General features: G+C 39.9%; 1 protein-coding gene across 2 annotated transcripts in view; it reads left to right on the top strand.

Annotated features, from left to right (window-relative positions):
* Nucleotides 1-22,696, top strand: part of ST8SIA1 (ST8 alpha-N-acetyl-neuraminide alpha-2,8-sialyltransferase 1) — a 150,727-nt gene that overhangs the window by 42,334 nt on the left and 85,697 nt on the right. Inside the window, exon 2 of one of the 2 annotated variants that reach the window (XM_045467235.1) lies at nt 7,633-7,777. The exons of the other annotated variant lie outside the window; for it this stretch is intronic. Coding sequence (XP_045323191.1) covers nt 7,633-7,777 — 145 coding nt within the window. The remainder of the gene's footprint in view (nt 1-7,632; nt 7,778-22,696) is intronic. 2 annotated transcript variants of the gene reach the window in all.

Here is a 22,696-nt window from a genome sequence, read left to right as displayed (position 1 = left end):
CTGTGAACATGCCTTTGTCCCAGAGAGGGGGCTGTCCACACTTGCTTCCCCCCTCCTGATGTGGGCAAGGCTCTGCTGCTTGTCCACTTCAGAGCAGCTGACTGCTACAGGTTCTTGTTCCGTGTCCTGGACCCTTCCGTCACAGTGACTCCTGACTTTTAAATTTGGTTCAAAACAGATAATTTAAGACAAAGATTCCTTTAATTTGGGGGGTGGGGGATAGTTTTATGATGGCTCAAACCCTCCTTTCCATAATCGTTGTGAAATCTGCCATTTACTTACTTAGAATACCAGATTTCTGTAGGTCACCAGATTTTTCACTTAAAGAAAAGCTCTGTTTTTATTTGATGCTGTTTAGCTTCTAGACTTTAAAATTTTTTTTTAAATGTTTATCTATTTTTGAGAGAGAGAGAGAGGGAGAGAGAGAGCACAAGTGGGGGAGAGGCAGAGAGAGAGGGAGACCACAGAATCTGAAGCAGGCTCCAGGCTCTGAGCTGTCAGCACAGAGCCTGACACGAGGCTCAGATCCACGAGCTGTGAGATCATGACCTGAGCTGAAGTTGGACACTTAACCGACTGAGCCACCCAGGCACCCCTAGCTTCTAGTCTTAATAGAGTGAACATATAACTTATCATCCAAATATGGACATGCTAAGAATGGAAGGGAGGTAACCATAAATAATTATATCTGGAAAACAATCAACCTAAGATTGTGTGAGGCAAGCTGAGTATTATGGTTCCTAACTATGAAGGATAATAAAATGAATACTTATTGAAACCATGAAATGTGCTAAGTGCTATATACATTTAAGTATATGAAATATATATATATATATACACAAAAATGTATATAATCTCAATTTTTGTTTTTGAGAGAGAGGTGAGAGTGTGAGCAGGGGAGGAACAGAAGGAGAGGGAGCAAGAACATTTTAAGCTGGCTCCACACCCAGTGCAGAGCGCAATATGGGGCTCGATCTCACGACCTTGAGATCATGAGCTTGATATATCAAAATGAAGAGTCGGTTGCTTAATCAACTGAGCCACCCAGCTGCCCCTATAATCTCAATTTCAAAACCATCCTCTGATGTGGAACTTGAGCACATATTCAACCAAGAATCTGAGGCTCTGTGACACTAACGCAAAGAGTTAACATATAATAGTCTAAAAGGAATTTTAGGAACCCGACTCAGGACAGTTTACAATAAGGACTATTGATTTAGCTGTCTGAAGAAAATGCATTGGATACATTTTTGGCCAAAAGCCAGATGTTAAAATCAATAATTGGCTGAAATCAGATAGCACTAGAACAGAAGGCACTTTCTGAAGACAAGATTAAATCGGAAACCTTATCAAATATTTTAAAAGTCAAATTTTGAAAGTTCGACACTATCATGAAGGAAAACAGAATTTATCAGCACCATCAACTGGTGTGCTGCTCTTGTGGTCCCTGTGTGGCGGGTCAGCAATCCTAAAGGGATGCTTAATTTAATCAGACTAACATTTAGTGCACAGTGTAAGGAACTTGGGATTCACCACTCAGCACATCTCAGAAATACTGGACCTGTTATTATTGAGAAATGTTTACCAGTCTATAGCAATTATTTTGACAAGCTTTTGTTTTTTCGGTCTCCATAGACTAAAACCATAAGGAATTGATTTCAATTTGAATTTTGGCTAGTGAGAACAAAACGTGCATTGAGATTCTCTAGTATCTCTAACATTTTCTTCTTCTCTCCCTACTTTTTTTTTATTCATTCAATCAACATTTATTAAGCATCTTTTCAGTGTATTAGCCATCATTTCAGAGATGGGGATACAACATCATGAAGATGATAGTCTCCCCCACCTCCCCCATGGAGTTTACATTCTGGGACTTGGGGAGACAGACAATCAAAACTTTAAACATATAACATATAAATAGTGTTATGTATTTATATGTAATAGAAGAAAACGGTAAGAGGGATATGAAGAATTCTCTGTCATGACTGGGTCATGATGATTTCTCATGATGTTAGTTTGGACTTTTTCTTTCTCATGGAATTTTATAGGGGCAGATTTGACATTTAATACCTCATAATAAGATACAAAGAGTTCCCAACTAGGATTTTTTTCTTGAATAACTCATTTTTGAAGTGGAATTAACTGAAAATTACATGTAGCTCTTAAAGATTAGTTTAATTATTTTGAATGTTAGCACATCAACTATTCTACAAAGATTTGAATTATCATGTAATCTCAACTGTTACTCTGCATTACATTATTATTTAAAATTTCATCAAGATTTGTTGGCTGAAAAATGGTATAGTATTTTTCCTGAAGTTATCTTCCAAACATACTTTCTCTTAACATATCCTTTCACTGACAGTTTGCTCTCCTATGTAGTCAATAATCCTTCATAATTTCAAAGTGCATAAATTAATAACTTTCACAATTAATTTATTATCACAGCATTTTATTCTTACAGTAATAAAGATACATTTAAATTTCACCTGACTGATAGAATTTCAACTTTTAAAGCAAATAAAGAGGGGTGCCTGGGCGGCTCATTTGGTTAAGCATCTGACTTCGGTTCGGTAATGATCTCATGGTTTGTGAGTTTGAGCTCCGCATCAGGCTCTGTGCTGACAACTCAGAGCCTGGAGCCTGCTTCAGATTCTGTGTCTCCCTCTCTCTCTCTGACCCTCCCCCCCACATGCTCTGTCTCTCTCTGTCTGTCAAAAAATAAATAAATGTTAAAAAAAATTTTTAAAACAAATAAAGAGATTTTCACTCTGGTTACTACTAAATTGCTCATTAGAATTTTATTTACTATATATTTTTTTTATTTTTTTTAGAGAGAGGGGGAGAGAGCATGACCAGGGTAAGAGCAGAGGGAGAAGGGAAGAGAGAATCTTAGGTAGGCTCCATGCCCATCTTGGAGCCTGAAGTGGAGCTTGATCTCAGGATTGTGACATCATGACATGAGCTGAAATCAAGAGTTGGACACTTAACTCATTGAGCCACCCAGGGGCCCCTTGTTTTTATTTTTTTATTTCAGTATAATTGACATGCAACGTTACATTAGTTTTGGGTGTACAACGTGGCGATTCAGCAACTCTGTATGTTATGGTATGATCACCACAAGTGTAGCTACCGTCTCTTGTCAATTGTATGCTATTATACCATTGACTATATTCCCTCAGCTGTACCTTTTGCTTATCAGAATTTTAAATTGCATATTTATTTATAAACAATAAACTCTAATGACACTTCTGTGTGTGTTGCTCACATCAATACCCTGTTTAGGTACGATGGTGATGCCACACACACACATTCAGGGATGCCAAAATGGCATTGAATTGGATGCTTGACTACTTGACTATTCAGCCTTTGAATAGCTAGCTGAATATAAAGCTGAAGTGTAGCAGCAGATTTTAGCCAAACAGTGAAACAGTAGTAGAACTCTCATCCCTACTTTCTCAAATGCAGTCACTCTTTGGAAGGGGCCTAATAGGGACAGTCATTGGAGTGACAGCTTCCCAGCCTTCTTATCTCTGGTGACTAAAGTGTTAAATGTGGCATCTGAGAGAGTCTCAGCAAGGTTCATTTTGGTACTGGGCATTATTAACTGAGTGGGTGGGTTTTCACCCTTATTCTTCTGTTGAGTTTCCCCAGAACCGCAGTCTTCCTGCTCGATAGACACAATAAGTGAATGTGGTCTTCTTGGTGTAGTTGATATGCATGGCTTTCATGAGGAGGCATGAGAACCTGAGTGAGTTTTTAGCAGGTGGTTCCCGGGCTTCATATTTACCTTCATGATGCAACTTGGAATCATTTGCTATGAACTCAGCTGAAGCTTGAGCAAGAATAATAAAAAGCATTTAAATTTTGGCTGCACTACTCAACTTACACTCAACCAAAACTTAATAATCTGCAAATTTAAACTTGAACATAAAAATGGATTTACTTTTGCTTTTTTGTCCCTGTGACTTTATTGTCTGTGGCAAAACAGAAGCAAATACTAAGGAGCATCCATGCAAAACATGAGAAAGGGGATGGGAACCAAATTTGCTAAAAATTCTAGAAGCTGGTGTATGTCTTCTTTTCAGGATCACCTGCAGGTTGGATGGAGGTAAAATTCAATATTCAACTGTCAACAATTTCTTAGAGGTAGTGGACTTAATGTTTGTGTTATATACTCTGATGAAGGAATGCATCTTGCTGTCTCATAGCTCTATAGCAGCTCCCCTGCTCAGACGAGTTGCTTCCTTCTTCTTCCTGCCAGCTGCTCCAGGGCTGGAAATCTCAGAGCAGGAAATTCGTTCTGGAACTCTGAGTGTGACTTCATGCTCTTCTCTTTTTTTATTAGAATTTTTTTATGTTTATTTATTTGTTTATTTAGAGAGAGACAGAGAGAGAGAGAGAGAGAGAGAGAGAGAGAGAGAGAGGAGGGGCAGAGAGAGAAAAGGAGAGAGAATCCCAAGCAGGCTCCATGCTGTTAGCACAGAGCCTGACACGAGGATTGAACTCACGAACTGCGAGATCATGACCTGCAGTGGAATCAAGAGTCAGATGCTTAACTGACTGAGCCACCCAGGTGCCCCCAGGTCCTCCTCCTTCTGAACAGCCTCAGCCATCTGTGCACATCTGTAGTGGTGCCAGTTACACCCACCTGCCTTCATAAGTAGTGACTTGCTTGTTGGTTGCCACCTCTTGTGCATGTTCTCTGAAGATGGGTCTGATTTTTAATTCAATTTTATATCCCGAGCACTCAGCACAGTGTTACATGAGAACTCTGTAAAAGTCATTACTACTGTGGCTACTATTACTACTGCTGGTTGTACTTACTGTTTCTACCACTGTTGTTGCTGCAGCTGCTGTTATAACCAGTGTTAGCTGGTGAGCTAGTGGCACCCTCTCAGGCCTGGAGAGTGCATGCACTTTCACATTTTGATCTCTTTTTGTCCACCCTCCAGAGACAGGCATGGCAAGGGAGGAAGATAGGGAGGCTTTCTGAATGAAGGGAAAAGTCTGAAAGTTCATGATAGGAAAACCACTCCCATATTGCAAATGGCAATATGAATATTACAAATTTACTATAGCTCTTGGATTTTTAAAAATATTTGTGCACTTGTGACACTTTCATTTTCTGTTGAGTATTTGGTTCTCCCACGGAAGGTATGATTGCTCTGACCATGGTGATGCTGTAGGAGGAGATGTAAATTTGAGCCCATCTAACACACATTTTATCAACAATGAAGCAAACATTTATTCACCTGATGAACTTGAACAAGTCTTTTGGCCTGAGCTTCAGTTTCATTAGAAATTTAAGATAATGTAATCAACTCTGTCTTGGTGTTTTTGAGGATGAAAAGAGGAAACCCATGTGAAAGGGAAATATAAACTGCCAGGTTCTAGACATAATGAGGTGTTATTATATGGCTGTGGCTGATCTTTCCTCTGAATTTCCAGTAGCACTTTGTACTGAATGGCAAGTTTAGTTGGTTTGGAGGGGAGAGCTATGGTCTGGTTGGACGTACCAGATATGAGGTTAAAACAAAACAAAACAAAACAAAAAACAAAACAAAACAAAACTGGGAGCAAACCATCCCTACCATTCCACTAGTTATGTGGCCCGGGATAGATACCTGAAAAAAGGATCTTAAGGCTTTTTAGCTCAAGGTCATTCACTGTGAGGATGAAGTGGAAAAATACTCTAAAGACACTGGGTACATTGAAGGTGGTTGGCTGGTGTTTACAAAGTATTCCTTCAGGGCAGTGAAAAGTAAAGGTGAATCAAAAAAGTTCTGAGCAGACAGCACACAGAGGGAAAAGCCTAACTCGGACTACTGGTGTGACCTGAGCAAGTCCTGTTCTGGCCATAATCCCATTTCCTCAGATATGAATTGGGTGTGATAATAATAGTTTCCTTAATTATCTCTTAGGGTTATTGTAAAAACTAAAAGTGGCAATATAACACTAGACTCAAAGGTTTAGTTTATTCACCCCACAAAGTTTAGAGTTATGCCTATGATAATTCTCCTTATTTCCAAAAATAATCTTAACCCATCTAGTTTATGTTGACTGAATATAACGCCTAGGATGCTCTTTTGGCAAAATGCTGGCAAGTCACCACGCACTTGACTGCCTCCATTCAGGCCACCTTTTGGGTGGTGAAACATTGATAAAAATTAATGATGATGGAGGAGGAAAGGAAAGAGGCACAGCTGGTGAGACAAATTCTAGCAACTTTGCTAAGATGAAGGCTTTGTTCCTGAGCCCCTCTCCATTATCTTTTCTATGGAAACCTTGGTGAGGAAGAAGCCAACAAGAGTGCTGGAGAAAGCACCATGTGGTAGGGAGAGCATCATGGCCCTGGCTGAGGAGGCCGGCCACGGACACCGACTCTGTGTATTCATTTCTACAATGAAGTTGGGACTGTGTAATAACAACATGTATTGAAATTGTACTGTGTGTGCCACAGGGACATTCTCAGTGAATTCTCAGAAACAATCTCTGAGGCCAGTTGCGAATCCCAGGATGTTCTCCAGTAGACTAAGTAGGTGGCAGAGCTGGGATTTGAACCCAAGTACTCCACATTACCTTCCCCTTTCAGCTCTAAGCTTCTATACGGTGGTGGCCAAAGATGTTTGAGCAAGCAGGTCTGTGTGGGAGCACCACTCAGAAGTGGTTTATGTTAGCAGTTTGTTTTACTGGTCCTTCCAAAGGTAGGGCTGGGGAATCAGCTCTTTTACTCCTGAGAGCTCAGGGAGTAAACGGAGTTGGTTTCTGTCAGGTTTTTAAGCAGAGGGAAGTAAATATTGGCTTGTAGAGTGGTAACAGGGCTTCCATCTGAGGGGCCAGCAGAGGAGCAGCCTGCGAACCAGCCCAGAAAAATGAGGTGACCCAGGAGACCCTGGTGTTGCAGATGCTAAGGGAGTAGGGATCCCTTCCCAAAGGCCACACAGCGCTCCACTGTGTCCAGTACTGCTAAGCTGTCAGACCAGACAAGAGCTGAAACGACCAACAAGATTTTCTGGTTAGAACACAGGTGGCTTTGCCAGCATTTGAAACATATCTTTCATCTCATTCTGTTTCTATTTAGAAGGGTTTTTCCTGCAGGGGTTGTTCTTTTATTTTGCCTCCAGTTTTGGGGAGTGTACCCTCTTTGGGGCCACTGTGTGCATCCCCTACTTCATATAGCACACGTAAAGTCCCTTGTTGCTGAACTCAATCCCCCGAATGTCAAGTCACCATAAAGATGCATTTCTACTCCAGATCCATAGCCCAACAGTCTCCAAAAGACCATCCAGATCTTTTCTGGACCTGGATGTTTAAGTCAGTCAACAAATCTGCAATTACAATGATCATTTTTGCCTTCAGACATATTTTAGCTGCATCTGAAAGCTAATGGATTTTCTTTCTTAAACTTTTTTTTTTTTTTTTTTTTTTTTTTTGTATTTTGAAATATTCCAGTCATGCATTTTGATGGCTGGAAGAGTGAAGTAATAGTAATCTAATCACCCTGGAGACACAGATGCTTTTGTGAGCTGGCACCGAGGTAAGGCTGCACATCTCTGTGGGAATGACAAGTGAATGAGTCTGCCGCTCACTGAACCTGCTGTTCTTTTCTCTCTCTGTTTTCTCTCCTAGGAAACAGATGGAAGACTGCTGTGACCCCGCCCATCTCTTTGCTATGACTAAAATGAATTCCCCCATGGGGAAGAGCATGTGGTATGATGGGGAGTTTTTATACTCATTCACCATTGACAATTCAACTTATTCTCTCTTCCCCCAGGTTAGTATAGAGTTTGTTGCCTTTTAATATAGTTTCCTGTGTGTCTTGATATCATAGGGAAAAGATCGTTGAGTTTGCCTCACTTATCGGATCTCCTTCTTTTCAGCCCCTTTCTTCTCTTCTTCGTTATAAATGTTTTTCTTTATAGCTGTCACGTTTTTCGTGAAGAAATCACAAAACATTTTCATGCAAGGGTAGAAGTAGGCTATTACAGAGTAATAGTTTTCCTAGCCCTTCTGCTTTGGGTCATATGAGACTGAAGAAAGCAAGCAGAGAAGGAAGCAAAGTCAGGAATTGTGGAATTCTAGTGTTTTGAGGTTGGCTGTGGAATGATCTTGAAGATTTGCAATATTGGAATGTTTTCTTAGGACTGGCATTATTCTCAGGGACTGGGGACCATATGCTCCCCAGCAGAAGGAGTCTGCTTCTTAGAGCTCTTGGATCTTAACCCTGTGGTCAGACGCTGCTCTGAAGTGGAGGTGGTGGAAATGGAGAGAAGGAATTCAACCACGTTTGAAGTGGTCTAAATGAAGCCTTGTTTATGTAAGGTTTTTCTTCTTTGTTTCCTGAGCATTCCAATCAAATGCTTTACTAAAATGTATCAGTGAAAGGGAAAAATAGAGAAATCTTTATTTCTAGGGAGCCCTAGTTGGAGGAGGGGGGCGGTGGTTCTTAGGTGAAACCACCATTAGGGAGAAATCGAGAAATGAAGCTTGGCCCCCCCCAAGTCTTCAATCCATTCTTGGTTTGGCCAGATGATTATGCAGAAAGGGAATTCACCATGAGAATTGGAAAACAGGGCTGAAACTTTCATGTATCTGTATTAATAGCAAAGAGTCTTCAAAGGAGGGATCCCATAAAGCTGAGGCACAGGCTCTACCAGACCCAAAGACACACTCTCTATGAAATAGCCCATCTCTGCTAGCTCATCTGTAGGTGTTTTATTCTAACTTAATGGTTTCAGTGTCTAATGATAAGTTTTTTTTAAATGTTTTTTTAAAGTAGGAAATAGAAAGTTGAATATGTTGCCATCATCCACGTGCTTTCTTTCTCTTCTTTATTTGCCTTTGGGAGTCTTCTTAGGGTCAAAGGAAATGACTAAGAGTCGTAAAATGTGATGTTGAATTTCTTCTCCATTTCTAACTACCTAAAGGCCTTGCTAAGTCACCCAACTCTTCTGAGACTCAGCTTTCTCATCCGTACAGTGGGAAGAGCAGTACCTATCCTAACACCTCAGAGTTGGGGTCAGGATCAGTTTAGATAATGCATGTCCATGTCCTTGGAAACCACAAAGCACATGTAAACATTAGGTGTTAATGTTGTCCTGGTTCATATCATTGCATCTTCAGACTGCGAAATGAAGGATATAATTGCATTAGTCAGGGTTTAAGGCAGGGAATGGAAATCTTCCTAGGTATTTTTAGCAGAAAGATATTTCTTATTGGAAATTAGGTGCTTAAAAAAGCATCAGAAGAATGGAGAAGTGGGAGTCAAGAGGTGGGTCCTGGAATTACTTAGTTCAAGAATTTACCACCATAACTGTGGTTTAGAGATTAGAAGGTCCCAGCTGCCGCTGCCATTGCCATTAACATGGTCACAACTGTCTGTGACAGAAACAGTAAAATGGGTTCTGATTCATCTTCTCTTTCCAAATATCCCTCAAGTGCATCTAATGGGTAAGATTAGTTTGCATCTGGAACATTAGTTGCAACAAAGTCCAGGAGAGGCAGTTTTTAAAACAATCAAGCTTCAGCCAGAAGCTAGAAGAAAGATGGAAGAGGGGTGAAGAAGCCAATCCACAGTATCCTTTATGTACAAAACCTGATATCAGCTTGCCATGAATTGAAAAAGATAAGGAAGCAATCTTCTTTAACAGCTCATCAAATAGAAAAATTTTAAAAGAAATCCAAAATAGTCTTTTTATACATGAGGGCTTTCAGTCATCCCAACTGACTTCTAACTTTGTGCTAGCAAATAGATTAGAAGAAAGGAGATGATTAAAGAAATACAAACTAGCCTCCCATCTTATCTGTCAATTGCAGCAGGAAGATAGCAGGAAACATTTGCTTTTTAAAGTGTGTGCACATGAATTCTGTGCCTCTTTATGCTGGTTGCAAGACCAAGAAACCATCCCTGAATAATAAGGAAAAATGGTTTTTTTTTTAGGAAGCAGACGTCATTACATCATTGTGTGTTTGCACAGTCATTACAAAGGGCTAAACTAATTCAACGAGAAGATTTTTTTTAAGTTACTGAGATTCTCAAATTACTAATTTATAGAAATCCTGGAAGATCAGTTTGCATCAATAAAAAGGATGATGTATATCCCTGTGCCCTCACTGCATTATTATTTCTTAGTGAAATTGTTCTACTTTGTTATCAGGAAGCTAAGTTACCAGTTAATTGATAAGCTTCATTCATATTCCAGTGGGAAGAAAGTTGCGTGTGCTGGTTAAGCAGAAATGCAGCTGAGTGGGCTCAGCTCGATTTGTCAGTTGAACGAAGCATTGCTTCTTTCCCTGAATTTCAGCAAAATAATGCCAAATCACTCACTCTCTAACTCAGATGTATAATTTTATATCAATATGCTAATTTTTTAAAAAGTTTATTTATTTTAAGAGAGAGAGAACAAGCAGGGGAGGGGCAGAGAGAGAGAGAGAGAGAGAGAAAGAGAGAAAGAGGAAGAGAGAGAGTCCCAAGCAGGCTCTGTACCATCAGCGCAGAGCCCAATGCTGGGCTCGAACTCACAAACCATGAGATCATGACCTGAGCCAAAATCAAGAGTCAGACCCTTAACTGACTGAGCCACCTCTGCTCCCCTTAATGTGCTAATTTCAATTATATATTATACTTTTCTCCTAAATGCTCATATGTGTTATCCATCATAATTGTTATTATTCCTTCGCCTACCTTTATCCACTGTTTTTTTGCTGTTGCTGTGGTTGTTGCCAAGATGCACTACAAGATCTTATGTGTGGTATGCAAAGTTAGCAGGTCCTGAATCAAGGCTGGAGGATCCAGGGAGCGTCTTATTGAGATCCAGTGTGCTTTGAGACGCCATATTGAATCTTCTTGATTACAATTAGTTGTTTCTTTTTTAAAAATTTTATTTATTTATTTATTTATTTATTTATTTATTTATTTATTTTGAAAGAGAGAGAGAGAGCAAGCAGGAGAGGGGCAGAGAGAGGGAGGGACAACCCAAGCAGGGTTCGCACTGTCAGTGCAGAGCCCAGTGTGGGCTCGATCTCTTGAACTGTGAGATCATGACCTGAGCCAAAATCTAGAGTTGGATTCTTAACCAACTGAGACACCCAGGTGCCCCATACAATTAGTTGTTTCTTATTTGGATCTCCCACAACTTCCTGTAGTTTTATTATCAAATTCATTCAAATCCACCTCATGCTTGTCTACATAACTGTATATCTATATATTGCAGTTTTCTAAAAGCCCTTATCTGCTGATTTCAATACCATCTTGTGAGCTTTTGAGTAGCAAGAGTAGTTTTTTAGTTTTGGGCCTAGTGTGGTGCTTCCCACTTGATATAGATACTCATTTCCAGCTCCTCGTGTTTGCCTAGGACTCTTTGCCTTTGTCCCACCTGGGGTGATTCACTGCAGTGCCCTTGCTTGAACAATTGGAGACCAAGCAGGACATTTCGATGCAGCTATTTCCAAATGACTCTATAATTGTATTTTGGTGAAATGTTTGTTGAATATTATTAGGCTTAAAGGGCTTAATTTTAACCCTTACATAGGTTTTTCTAGAATATTCTGTGTCTTTGTGTGTGTGTGTGTGTGTGTGTGTGTGTGTGTGTGTGTGTGTTTGGAGGGGACAGTGTGATGGTAAGTGTTCCCACTTTGAGAATACCCATATCCCTTGGGTCCCCATTTCCTTCCTGCTTTGCCAAACATTTTCTCTTTTAAGCATGCATGGTCCCATGTGTGTAAATATTGCCTAAATAAATACTATTTTGACCCAAAACATATTTATGCCCAGAAAAAAGCATAAATTTCCTTGGAAATGAGCAAAGGAGCAGCAGGAATGTTAGAAACCACAACTGTGCAGTTATAATCTGAAAAATATTTCCTTTTGGTATAATAAAAACATGGTCAGCTCACCATTCTCTTATATCGTGCTGAATAGTCATGTGATATAAATCACAAACCAGACTGGCCATTTTTTTCTTAGAATATCCACCCAAGGCCATTTGTAAAGAATCACAAAGCATCATTAATACACCCCAACAGACACTCATTTCCAGCTCTTCTGGTTGCCATAAGCTCTCTGACATGTTCCATTCAGCCTGGACCCACATTGCCCTTGGCCCGTGGGAAACTCAGCAGGACATTCTGAAGTAGTTTTGTCCAAATGGCTTTGTATTTGTTAAAATGAAAATACACATTTTCCCCCTCTTCACAGTAATGTGCTTAATAGAATTATCTAAGCTCCTGGATATCCCTGACTCTCACAGTACTATTTTTTCCTCCTAATGAAATTTGGATTATACTGTATAATCTACAGCATTTGGTAACTTGATTTTTCTACTTATCAATATTATTGTGATAATTTTCCAAACACATACCTTTTGACTGGAAGGAAACTAAGGAGACTAATATTTGGTGGGCATAGATCTTTGCCAAGTCTGTGTTGGGTTCCTGTTGTCAGGCTTACATTTGGCTCCTTTATAACAGAAATCTGACACAGAGGCTTAATTGAATAGGTGTTCATTTATCTCCAAAAATAAGGAATTAGCAGATGAGTAGTTGAGGGCCAAGTGATGGCTGTCCGATGCCATTGAGCTCCCAGGCTCCTATCTTGATGCTTGAACATCCTTAGCTGATAGCCAAGGGACCTTCCAGTTTTGGTCCAGGATCCCAGTAGGAAGAAGGAGGAAAGAGAAGAGGAAATATGGACATACCCTGCTGATGTGTCAGTGGTCAGTATTAAATCATGTGGGCATGTCTAGTTGCAAGAGAGGCTGCTGGGAATTTCAGTATTTCAGCTCTAGGCAAATGCCCTACATGTGCTGACCTATCCTGTCTCATGTTATCTCATGCTATCCTAATAGAAGCTCTGTATGGATGTTATTATTATCTGTGTTTCATGGGTGAAACAGACTGAAAAGGGTTAATAAACTTACTGAAGTTTCCAGACCTGGTACGTGGAAAAACCAGGATCTGGAACCTGGCCTATATGATCTCAAACCTTTCATCATTTATCATCTTGCTTGTTTGTTTTTATTTTCTTAAAAAGACATCGGTTCTAGTGAATTAGTTGTTCATTTTTATCACCCAGCCACCTTGAAACCATTTAATGGTTTTTCACTTCTGTTGTATGAACACTCTTAGAGGAAATGGAGAACTTTCTTTTGCGGGTATTTGAGAGAAGAAAATAGAGTGTAGATATGCAGACTGCGAGGTCCTATATGGTACTCTACATTCTTAAATTTTTTTTTTTCAACGTTTATTTATTTTTGGGACAGAGAGAGACAAAGCATGAACGGGGGAGGGGCAGAGAGAGAGGGAGACACAGAATCGGAAACAGGCTCCAGGCTCTGAGCCATCAGCCCAGAGCCTGACGCGGGGCTCGAACTCACGGACCGCGAGATCGTGACCTGGCTGAAGTCGGACGCTTAACCGACTGCGCCACCCAGGCGCCCCTCTATATGGTACTCTAGCTTCCCTCTGAAACTAGTTTCCACTCTAGAACTGTAGTTTCCTTTTGACTTTGAGCTCCCTAGTGCTCTACAAAGAAAGGAGAAATAAGACCAGTTTCATTATTTTTATTTCTATGAAGTGGTTTCCTGGACTCAACTCCAACATGTGTATGTGGGGGCTTCCCACATTACCAGGCAATTCTCAGACACCAGCTGGGTGTCTTCCAATTTGGATCAATTCTGACATGATCTGCCCAGACATAACATCACGTTCCACAGACAAAGGTCTCAGTCCCACAAGACCAGCCTGTCCTTCAGACCCCAATTTCCAAGTCCAAATTGTTACCTGTGCCTCTGACTGAATGGCTACAAATCACACTTTCCCACGACCCCCTCCCTGAGTTTGATTAATTTGCCAGAACAGCTCACAGAACTCAGAAAATCAGTTTACTCACTAGATTACCTGTTTACTACAAAGGATATTAAAGGGTACTAATCAACTAACTGCCATATGAAGAGATACATAGGGTGGTGTCTCCAACAAAGGAGCTTCTCTTCTTGTGACACTTGGGGCCCTGCCTGGTGGCAGGTGGAGGAGTTCTAGTTCATCAACCAGAAGCTCTCTGAACCCCATCCTTTTGGGGTTTAGTAGAGGCTTCATTACATAGACATGATTGATGAAATGATTGACCATTGGTGACTGATCCAACCTCTAGCCTCTCTCCCTTCCCCAGAAATCTGGGCGTGGGTCTGAAAGTTCCAGTCCTCTCTTCATGGTTGGTTCTCTGGCAGCCATCCGTCATCCTTAGGTGCTTTCTAAAAGTCACCTCATTAACATAAACACAGTTGTGGTGGAAAGGGGCTTGTTATGAATAACAAGCAATCCATTCATCTTTATGGCTCTGAAAGGATTTCGGGAACTGAGGGCAAGAGACCAAATATTTAAGGTAACAGGTGCTGCCAATGCTCTTACCACTCAGGAGACTCCAAACTTTTTGGGAACTGTGAGTTAGGACCTGTAGATAAAGAAATATGTATGAGAAATATTTTTGGTCATCTGAATGATGAAATATATATATTTCTCATAAATCACAATATCGCATCTGTAATAGAGAAATCCAGGTTCTCAAAGGGAAGCAAGTTATTCCTTGCACAATCCTGCTTTATTACAGGAATCCAGAACTTGATCCCACTACCATTAAATAGTTCAGATCATTTATTCTGTTGCTCCTGGCCGAGTGCCAGCATTACAGAACTGTGTAAGGGAATGGAATTCAAAGATCTGGGTTCTAGACCTGGCTTTTATATGATATTTATGATTCCAGACAAGTCATGTAACTGTTGCCAGCCTCCATTTTGTTCAGTTCAAGACATAAATAATACCTGGTCTTCATACATCAGTGTGATTACGAAAAGGTTAAAATGAGATTATGGCTGTAAAAGTGCTTTGTAATGAGGGCTCTCTACAAACATATGATAATGTTACTGTTACTATCTGCTAGAGCATTTATGGCATGCAAGCATTTCTTTGGCATTTTGGTAATACTGGAAGCCAATGGAAGGAAAAAAAACACAACTAGAAAAGGAGTCAAGTCAATTTTCCAGTCTGGTGAGTAGTTAGAAGAGATAAATCTGTTGCATTGGGGATTTAGAGATATACAAAGTAGTAATGGAGATTGCTACAGACTCTACGTGTTGTACATCTGCATCATTATATTTGGATACTAATTATGATAAGCAGTGTGAGATAAATGATTACTTTTTAGTGAGTTAAGGTTGGATATCTAAACAATGGGTTCATATCCAGTGTTCCTCCAATTGCTCTGTAATTGAGGAGATAAGGAGAGTGAAGAGTCATGGGACTTCCGAGTAGCTCTTACCTTTGTAGGGAAGGAAAGCAAATGATTAGAAGTGAGGTCATGGAGTTGCCCCACAGCATAGCTTGAAGGTAAACTCTAAGTTTCCTTGTTTTTCAAATGTAGAAATAATTACAAATTTAGACCTTTATTCAATGACAATTCACAGGCTGTCTATGGTTGAGAACAAAATGAAAATTAAATGTAAGGAATGGTCTATTGTGCCAGGGTGCAGGCCTTTCTAAAATATTTGCCAGTGTGCACAGTTTAGCACAGTGACTGATTATGGCTCAGTCTTCTAGCTTCCTGGGAACAACTGAAAAGGATGCATGACACCAATTACCACTGAGTCAAATCTCATTCAGTAGGTCTGATGGGAGTGATAACTTTTTCCAGGAGGTGTTAATATTCCCTATAACATTTTCTTCTTAGGTTTGGTGACGTGACAGAGTGTTTTCCTGCAGAAAAAGCTTGTATATCCTTTTTTTTTTTTCCAGTTGGTTTCTTCATCTTGGTCCTTCTTATAGGCAAAGGTCCAGCTGTAGAAGGGAATTTCCATCCTATTTTGGTTTAGTTCTGAGCATCTGCATACCAGTAGGCCTCTGTTTCATTTCTACTATTGATATGTTTATTTGTACTTCTTAATTATATTTAAGTCATCTCTTAAATGCATAAAGATACATTTGATTAACTTATCGAGAGGTATTGTATCAACACTGACCTTCTCTGGCTTAATTAATTTGGTCAGGGAATGACAAGACACCAGTGAGTACAGAGAACATTTTCTTAATGTTTGTATCTGTTCAATTCACTCTCTCTTTTGCTAATTGGCCTGTAATTTTCACATGGGAGATAGCACAATATTGTCATCATCCCTCATGGCCTGACTAATAATATTCTGTGATCTGCATGGTTCTGGACTTCTGGGTAGACTTGCTAACCAGGATGGGAGAAGAGGCGGGGGTGAGGATAGCAATGGACTTGAAGTTCCCACCTTCTAGGCTGGAGGTTTTGGTAACTGGCAGCTTCTAAGAGGTAATCGCCAGAAGAAGGCAGGACCCACCCTTCTAGAGGCTTTGGAATGGATCACTTAGTCAAGGCAGCCACTCAAGGGAATAAGCTGGGGATCCCCAGCATTGGGGTCAAAATTAGGGACTATTTTTTGAGAACAGGCTGAAACATGGTTCTGGGACTGCACATGAGCTGGGCCCTGATAATCTGGAAAGGCAACCTGAGGCAGTGTTTTGAAAATAAGACAGAAGCCGAGTTCCCAGAGCCACACCTCAAAGTCTAGGTTTGAAGACCACAAGCATAACTTAATGGAGATTTCCACAGCTGTGTCTGACCACTTTGCCAAACCATTCCCCTAATGGCCAGGATTGACCCGCATTTCCCTGGGCTCAGGCTAAATCTACAGATTTGCTGTTTTCTGATTTTCTGTCTGTTTTCAGACAGAAACATTAAGTTGTCTCCCATGCTTAGCTCTTTGGAGACTGCAGAATGGAGGGAGCAGGAGCTAAGTGAAGGAGAGAATCTGGGCAGATTGTCAATTAAGACATTATGTCCGCAGCTTGTTAGAAAAATAGGTGGGCAGATAAGCGTGGTGGAGACATGTAGTAGGTGAGATGGGGTGTGGCTCATTTCTGCTTTCTGTAAAGGAAACAGTGTGCTTTTGGGGGATAACCAACATTTTATATCTGAAAACTATTGCGTCTAGGACTTTTCCCCCTAAATATTTTTTTCTATCTACCCAGCCTTGGGAGTTTTAGCTCTTTGCTAAGAAAAAAAGAAAAGGTGCTGAGAAAAAGCCAATTGCAAATCAAATGTATTTAAAAATCCTTTTTTTTTTAAAGTTTTTATTTATTTATTTTATGAGAAACAGAGACAGTGTGAGTGGGGCAGAAAGAGAGAGAGAGAGAGAGGGAGAGAATCCTAGGCCGATGCCACACTGTCAGTGCAGAGCCTGATGTGGGGTTCAAACTCATGAAACCATGAGATCATGACCTGAGCAGAAACCAAGAGTTGGACACTTAGCCCACTGAGCCACCCAGGCACCCCTAAAAATCTTTTTATCTGAGGTGTTTTGCTACTACTAAAGCACTGGCTAACAGCTTCTTATAAAATATGCATAATCTAATTATTTTGCTTAAATTTTTCTTTCCCTAGGGTTCAGTCTAATCCGATTTTATATACATTTTGCATCTAATCACCTGTTAAAATGATAGCCTATTCACAAAGTATTGGAATTCTGAAATCATAATTTAAATTTACCAATTATTTCTTTTTGTTATAGCCCGACTTAAACTTTGAGGGCAGCACACAAGGTCAATAGGAGCTGAAATACCGACAGTTGTCAGGTACTTCCAGATACCTGAAATGAGGATTGTTGGAGGGTTTCTTCAAATACAAAGGCCTGTGATATTAAGGGACCCAGGAAAAAATATAGTACTTCTGTATGACCCATTACATGTAGAACAAATCAGGAATCTACAAAATAAAGTCAGGGTTGAAATTTAATGTAAAATAAGGCTTTGATGCATCAGAAATTTCCTTTCACATTGGACTTACCACCTTCATGAAAATGGAGACCAGCAAAACTATGCTTTCCTAAAATTTTGATAATTCTCTATAAAATAAATTTTCAACCATTCCTCCAGGTATTTATTGAGCAACTACTGCTGGGTGCTAAAGGCTGTGCTAGTTCCTGGGGAAATAATGGTAAAATGGAGTAAAAACAGACTCAATTCCTTCTCCCACTGGGTATTATCTTCAGTGGCCTAGAGCGTCCCTACCTGTCACATGGTCAGAATTCAACTCCAGCCCTCCCCATCCTGCTTTTTTTCTCTATTGTCTGTCCCAGATAATGACACTATAACCCACTCAGTCACTTAAGCTGGACACCTGGGGCTTAAGTTTGAATCTATCCTCTGTACTAAACCACTATTCAGATCCAATTTTATTTTATAAATATTTCTTGAATTTTCTCCTTCGTTTCTTATCTCTCTACCACCATGTTTGTTTGAGGTTTATCAACATTATATGGACTAATTCAAGAATTCTCTAATAGTTTCACTGTTATGAACTTGCCTCACTGCAGCATCCTTCACCCTACTGCCAACATTGTGGTTATAAAATGTAAGTCTGTTTACCTCTGTTGTGTCACTCCTCAATGTCCACCATGGATGCAAGAGCACGTGGCCAAACAACACACTCCCCAAACCTGCCGGAACAGTCTTTACTGGAGAAAACTCATGGAGAAGGTGAAGTAGCAGCTAGCAGATACTCTGTTGCCTTTTTATGATTAGAAATGATGAAATTCTAGGTGTTCTAGACTCCAGGAAAGGGAACCTGAAACAGGGTTGGGCTTTTTAGTTGTCCAATTAGGAAAGGATGCACTAACCCCTCCGCTGGTGTAATTCAAAGACTGGTGTGATACAATAGTACTGAGATATGGTGGAACCTTGGCTTTCACCTGATTTATCAGCTCAGTGTCCATGGGTAATGAATGGAAAGCTGTCTGGAGCCATGACTGGCAGTATGGGAGCAAACCTTGCAGATGCAGCTTGAGCAGAAGAGGATGTATCAATCAGCTCATGGTTGGACAAGATCTATCCTCTTTCCTGGCATGATAGGAATGCTGAGATCCCAGCCTTGCTGTTGGCCAGGATTGTGGGACTTCAGCACCGGGCCACTGCTGGTTTCCATAGAATTTTACTGGAGGCCACTTCCTTTTCTGGACTGTAGCCAATCAGTCTTGGGCAAGTTAACCTTCTTGTTTAGCACATACAGCACGAAGTTCAAACTTTGTAGGATGGCACATAGGACCTTCACGATCTGAACTCTCAGAGAATGTAAGATAATTTAAATTTATTAATTGCCACCACCTTCTTTCTCCTGCTCCTCATTACTTTATACTCTGTAATTACCAAGTGACTTACATTTCCCAGAACAAGTTGTGCTTTTTCAATTCTTTTTCACATTTGCACATGCTGTTTCCCCCGTGCAGAATGCCCTTCCTTTCCTTGTCTATCTGATGAATTCTTATTTATCTTCTAAGATCCAGCTAAAGCATCTTAATGTACATAAAACCTTCCAAGTTCTCTCTCCTAAATCTCTCATGCCTTGATTAAAAATCTGTTCTTTTTAACCCCCATAATTTGTATATATCTCTGTGACTGTACTACCAAATAACAATTATTTGTTCACATTCTTTCTGCTCAGCCGACTGTGAGCCCCTTGAGGACAGAACCTTGACAGTGCCTGGCACATAGCATAGCAGGTGGTAAACGAAAACGTGCTGAATGAACAATAGAATGGATGGCTAATCTTTCAAAACTTTTTCTACCACACGCATCAGTCTATTTCTTTGGGAGGGAGGTGCTCCTGGCCAAAATGACCCAGGACCAGTTGCTCACAGGCAACAGCATTAGAAGAGGGGGAGGGTCTGGTATTAATAGTAATGCAGGGTGTTGGATGGCGTGTCAAAATGACAGTTCTGTTGGTGCTCAGAACTTCATCCTAATCTTGATATGACAAGTTCATACAGTTTTAAAGTTAAGCTACAGCTTTGGTGTTAGATATGTAGTTACTTTGTTTTTGTTTTGTTATTCTTATACACTGTAAAAACATATTTTTTATTATTTATTTTTATGATGAGGGTTTGTCTCTATCATCTATCTATCTATCTATCTATCTATCTATCTATCATCTATCTATCTATATTGAGAAAGAGAACACCAGCAGGGTAGGGGCAGAAAGAGAGGGAGAGAGAATTCCAAACAGGCTCCACACTGTCAACACAGAGCCCTCCTGACGCAGGACTTGAACTCACGAACAGTGAGATCATGACCTAAGCTGAGATTGAGATCAAGAGTCAGACACTTAACTGACTGAGCCAACCAGGCGCCCCTATTTTATCTATCTATCTATCTATCTATCTATTTATTTACTTAGGTGGTTTCAAGTTTTTATTTAAATTCCAGTTAGTTAACATATAGTGTAATATTGGTTTCAGGAGTAGAATTTACTGATTCATTACTTATCATATAATGCCTAGTGCTCATCACAAGTGCTCTCCTTAATAGTCATCACCTATTTCAGCCATCCCCCACCCACCTCCCCTCCGTCAACCCTCAGTTTGTTCTCTATAGTTAAGAGTCTGTTTTATGGCTTTCCCCCCTTTATGTTCATCTGTTTTATTTCTTAAATTCCACATACGAGTGAAATCATTTGGTATTTGTCTTCCTCTGACTGACTTATTTTACTTAGAATAATACTCTAGCTCAGTCCACATCATTGCAAATGGCAAGATTTATTTTTTTATGGCTAATATTTCATTATATAAATATACCACATTTTCTTTATCCATTCATCAGTTGATAGACATTTGGGCTCTTTTCCATAATTTGGCTACTGTTGATAATGCTACTATAAACACTGGGGTGCATGTATCCCTTCGAATTAGTATTTTTGTATCCTTTGGGTAAATATCTAGTAGTGTAATTGCTGGATCATTGGGAAAACGTATATTATTAAGAAATTGTTACTGAATAAAGCTGAAGGACATTTTGAAGTTTGTGAAGATCATTTCTTTCTCTTTCTTGTATCTATTGTTATTTTCCCCCATTGCCTCTACCATCCTATTTTAGGTGACAATGACCTCTTATAATTTTGCAATAGACTCTTATTGGCCTTCTTGTATCTAATCTGGCTTCCTCTCCAGTCCATTTCCACACTGTAGCCTTTGCATTTTAAAATACAAATCAGATAATGCCATCACTTTGCTCAAAACCCTTGATTAGCTTCCCATTGATTTCAGAATGAGACTATCTCCTCAAGGCCCACGAGGCTCTTCCTGATCTGGTCCCTGCCTGCAGCTCCAGCATGCAATTCCACAGTGTTCCCTGTCACTCTTTACACTTTGTCTTGATTCAGCTCCTTATAAACACTAGACTCTTTTTCTCTAGAGCTTTTCAACACACTGTCTCTTTTTTTCTGGGAGATGCTTGTCTCCTTCTACCTGGTTCACTTATGTTAATCCCTTAGATCTCTTTGAGTATAATTTGCTCAGAGGGACATTCCTCCTAAGCACCAGATGCCTCTCATTTGTAACTTTATATTCAGTTTAAGTATTTGATTCAAGGTTCTCTCTTTCTTTCTCTCTCTCACTAGCTGGGAAGCTCCCCAAGAACAGTGTTTAATTTGGGGGGATAGGGAGCTGTCAGATTTCAATTATTAACCTAATACCTGGGGCATAATGGAGATTGTAAGGAATGAATGAATGAATGATTGAATGGGCTGATTGGTTTTGCTATATAAAATCACTAGCTGTAATTCTGATAGATGTTTTGGTATAAATATAGAGGCTTGGAGTGCATTATCGGAGAGTGGAGTGGAAAATCCCACGTTGTAAGCAATCTGCTCTGGGAAACCTTAGAATAACTGTCTTAGACTGGACCTTAAGAGAAGACTGTAGAGATGGTCCAACAGGGTTACAGTGAGCCCCTTTTATTACTGCAGTTGTTTTGCCCTTGTGTAGTTATTTATCAATGCAGGGTCCCAGGTATGAGACACCACAGCGGAGAAATTGCTGCTCTTTCTGGAGATTTAAAATCACTATCAGAGATTTCAACTTGGCCAGTCTCTGCCCTGTCTAGTTGGAACTAAATGGTGGAAGCAGTGATGGAGCTGAGAGCTGGGGTGACTTCTGGGTCTCCTCCCTGTCATGAGTTGGCACCCCCAGACTCCAGGCCCTGTATTGAAGCCATGGTGCTCTCTGTATTCCTCAGTCTTTTACCCATCAGATACCCCTGCACTAATTTCCCCACAAAATGAATGTGTGGGATTTGTATTTTGAAATCATGGCTATTATAATACCACCATCTTTTAAATTAATATACTGCTTCCCTGCTTGTTTTTAAGTTATCTTGGCTCAGCTACCAAAGGAAAACATTTTTTAGTTTTCGTAGCACTATGGGAGCCAATAGGTTTAGGAAACAAGCCAATTAATATGGCTTCCAAACAACCTCTTGCCAGAGGCAGTAATAGTTTTTTAACCTCTTAGAAATCTAAAGAGGAAAAAAATTTCAGACAGATTATAGCCGCTAGATTACTATGCAGTGTAGGCAGTTGGAACAATCATCCTTTGACTTAAAAACTCCATGACTTTTCTGGAAATTAGTAAAGGATATAAATTAATTCTCTAAGACTTCTTTTTTTCACATCATAATCACGTTTCGTGGAAATGGCCTTGTAATAACAGAAGTAGTGAAATGTTGTGCAATATTCAGAAGGAAGAATGGAACAGGTCAAAAATTAAAAGTAAATGACAATCATAAATTATTTATTTATTTATTTATTTATTTATTTATTTATTTATTTAAAAAAAAGAGAGCACAAACAGGG

Source organism: Leopardus geoffroyi, chromosome B4, assembly GCF_018350155.1.
Source record: "Leopardus geoffroyi isolate Oge1 chromosome B4, O.geoffroyi_Oge1_pat1.0, whole genome shotgun sequence".
Classification (NCBI taxonomy): Eukaryota; Metazoa; Chordata; class Mammalia; order Carnivora; family Felidae; genus Leopardus; species Leopardus geoffroyi.
This window is presented reverse-complemented; position numbering and strand designations above follow the sequence as displayed.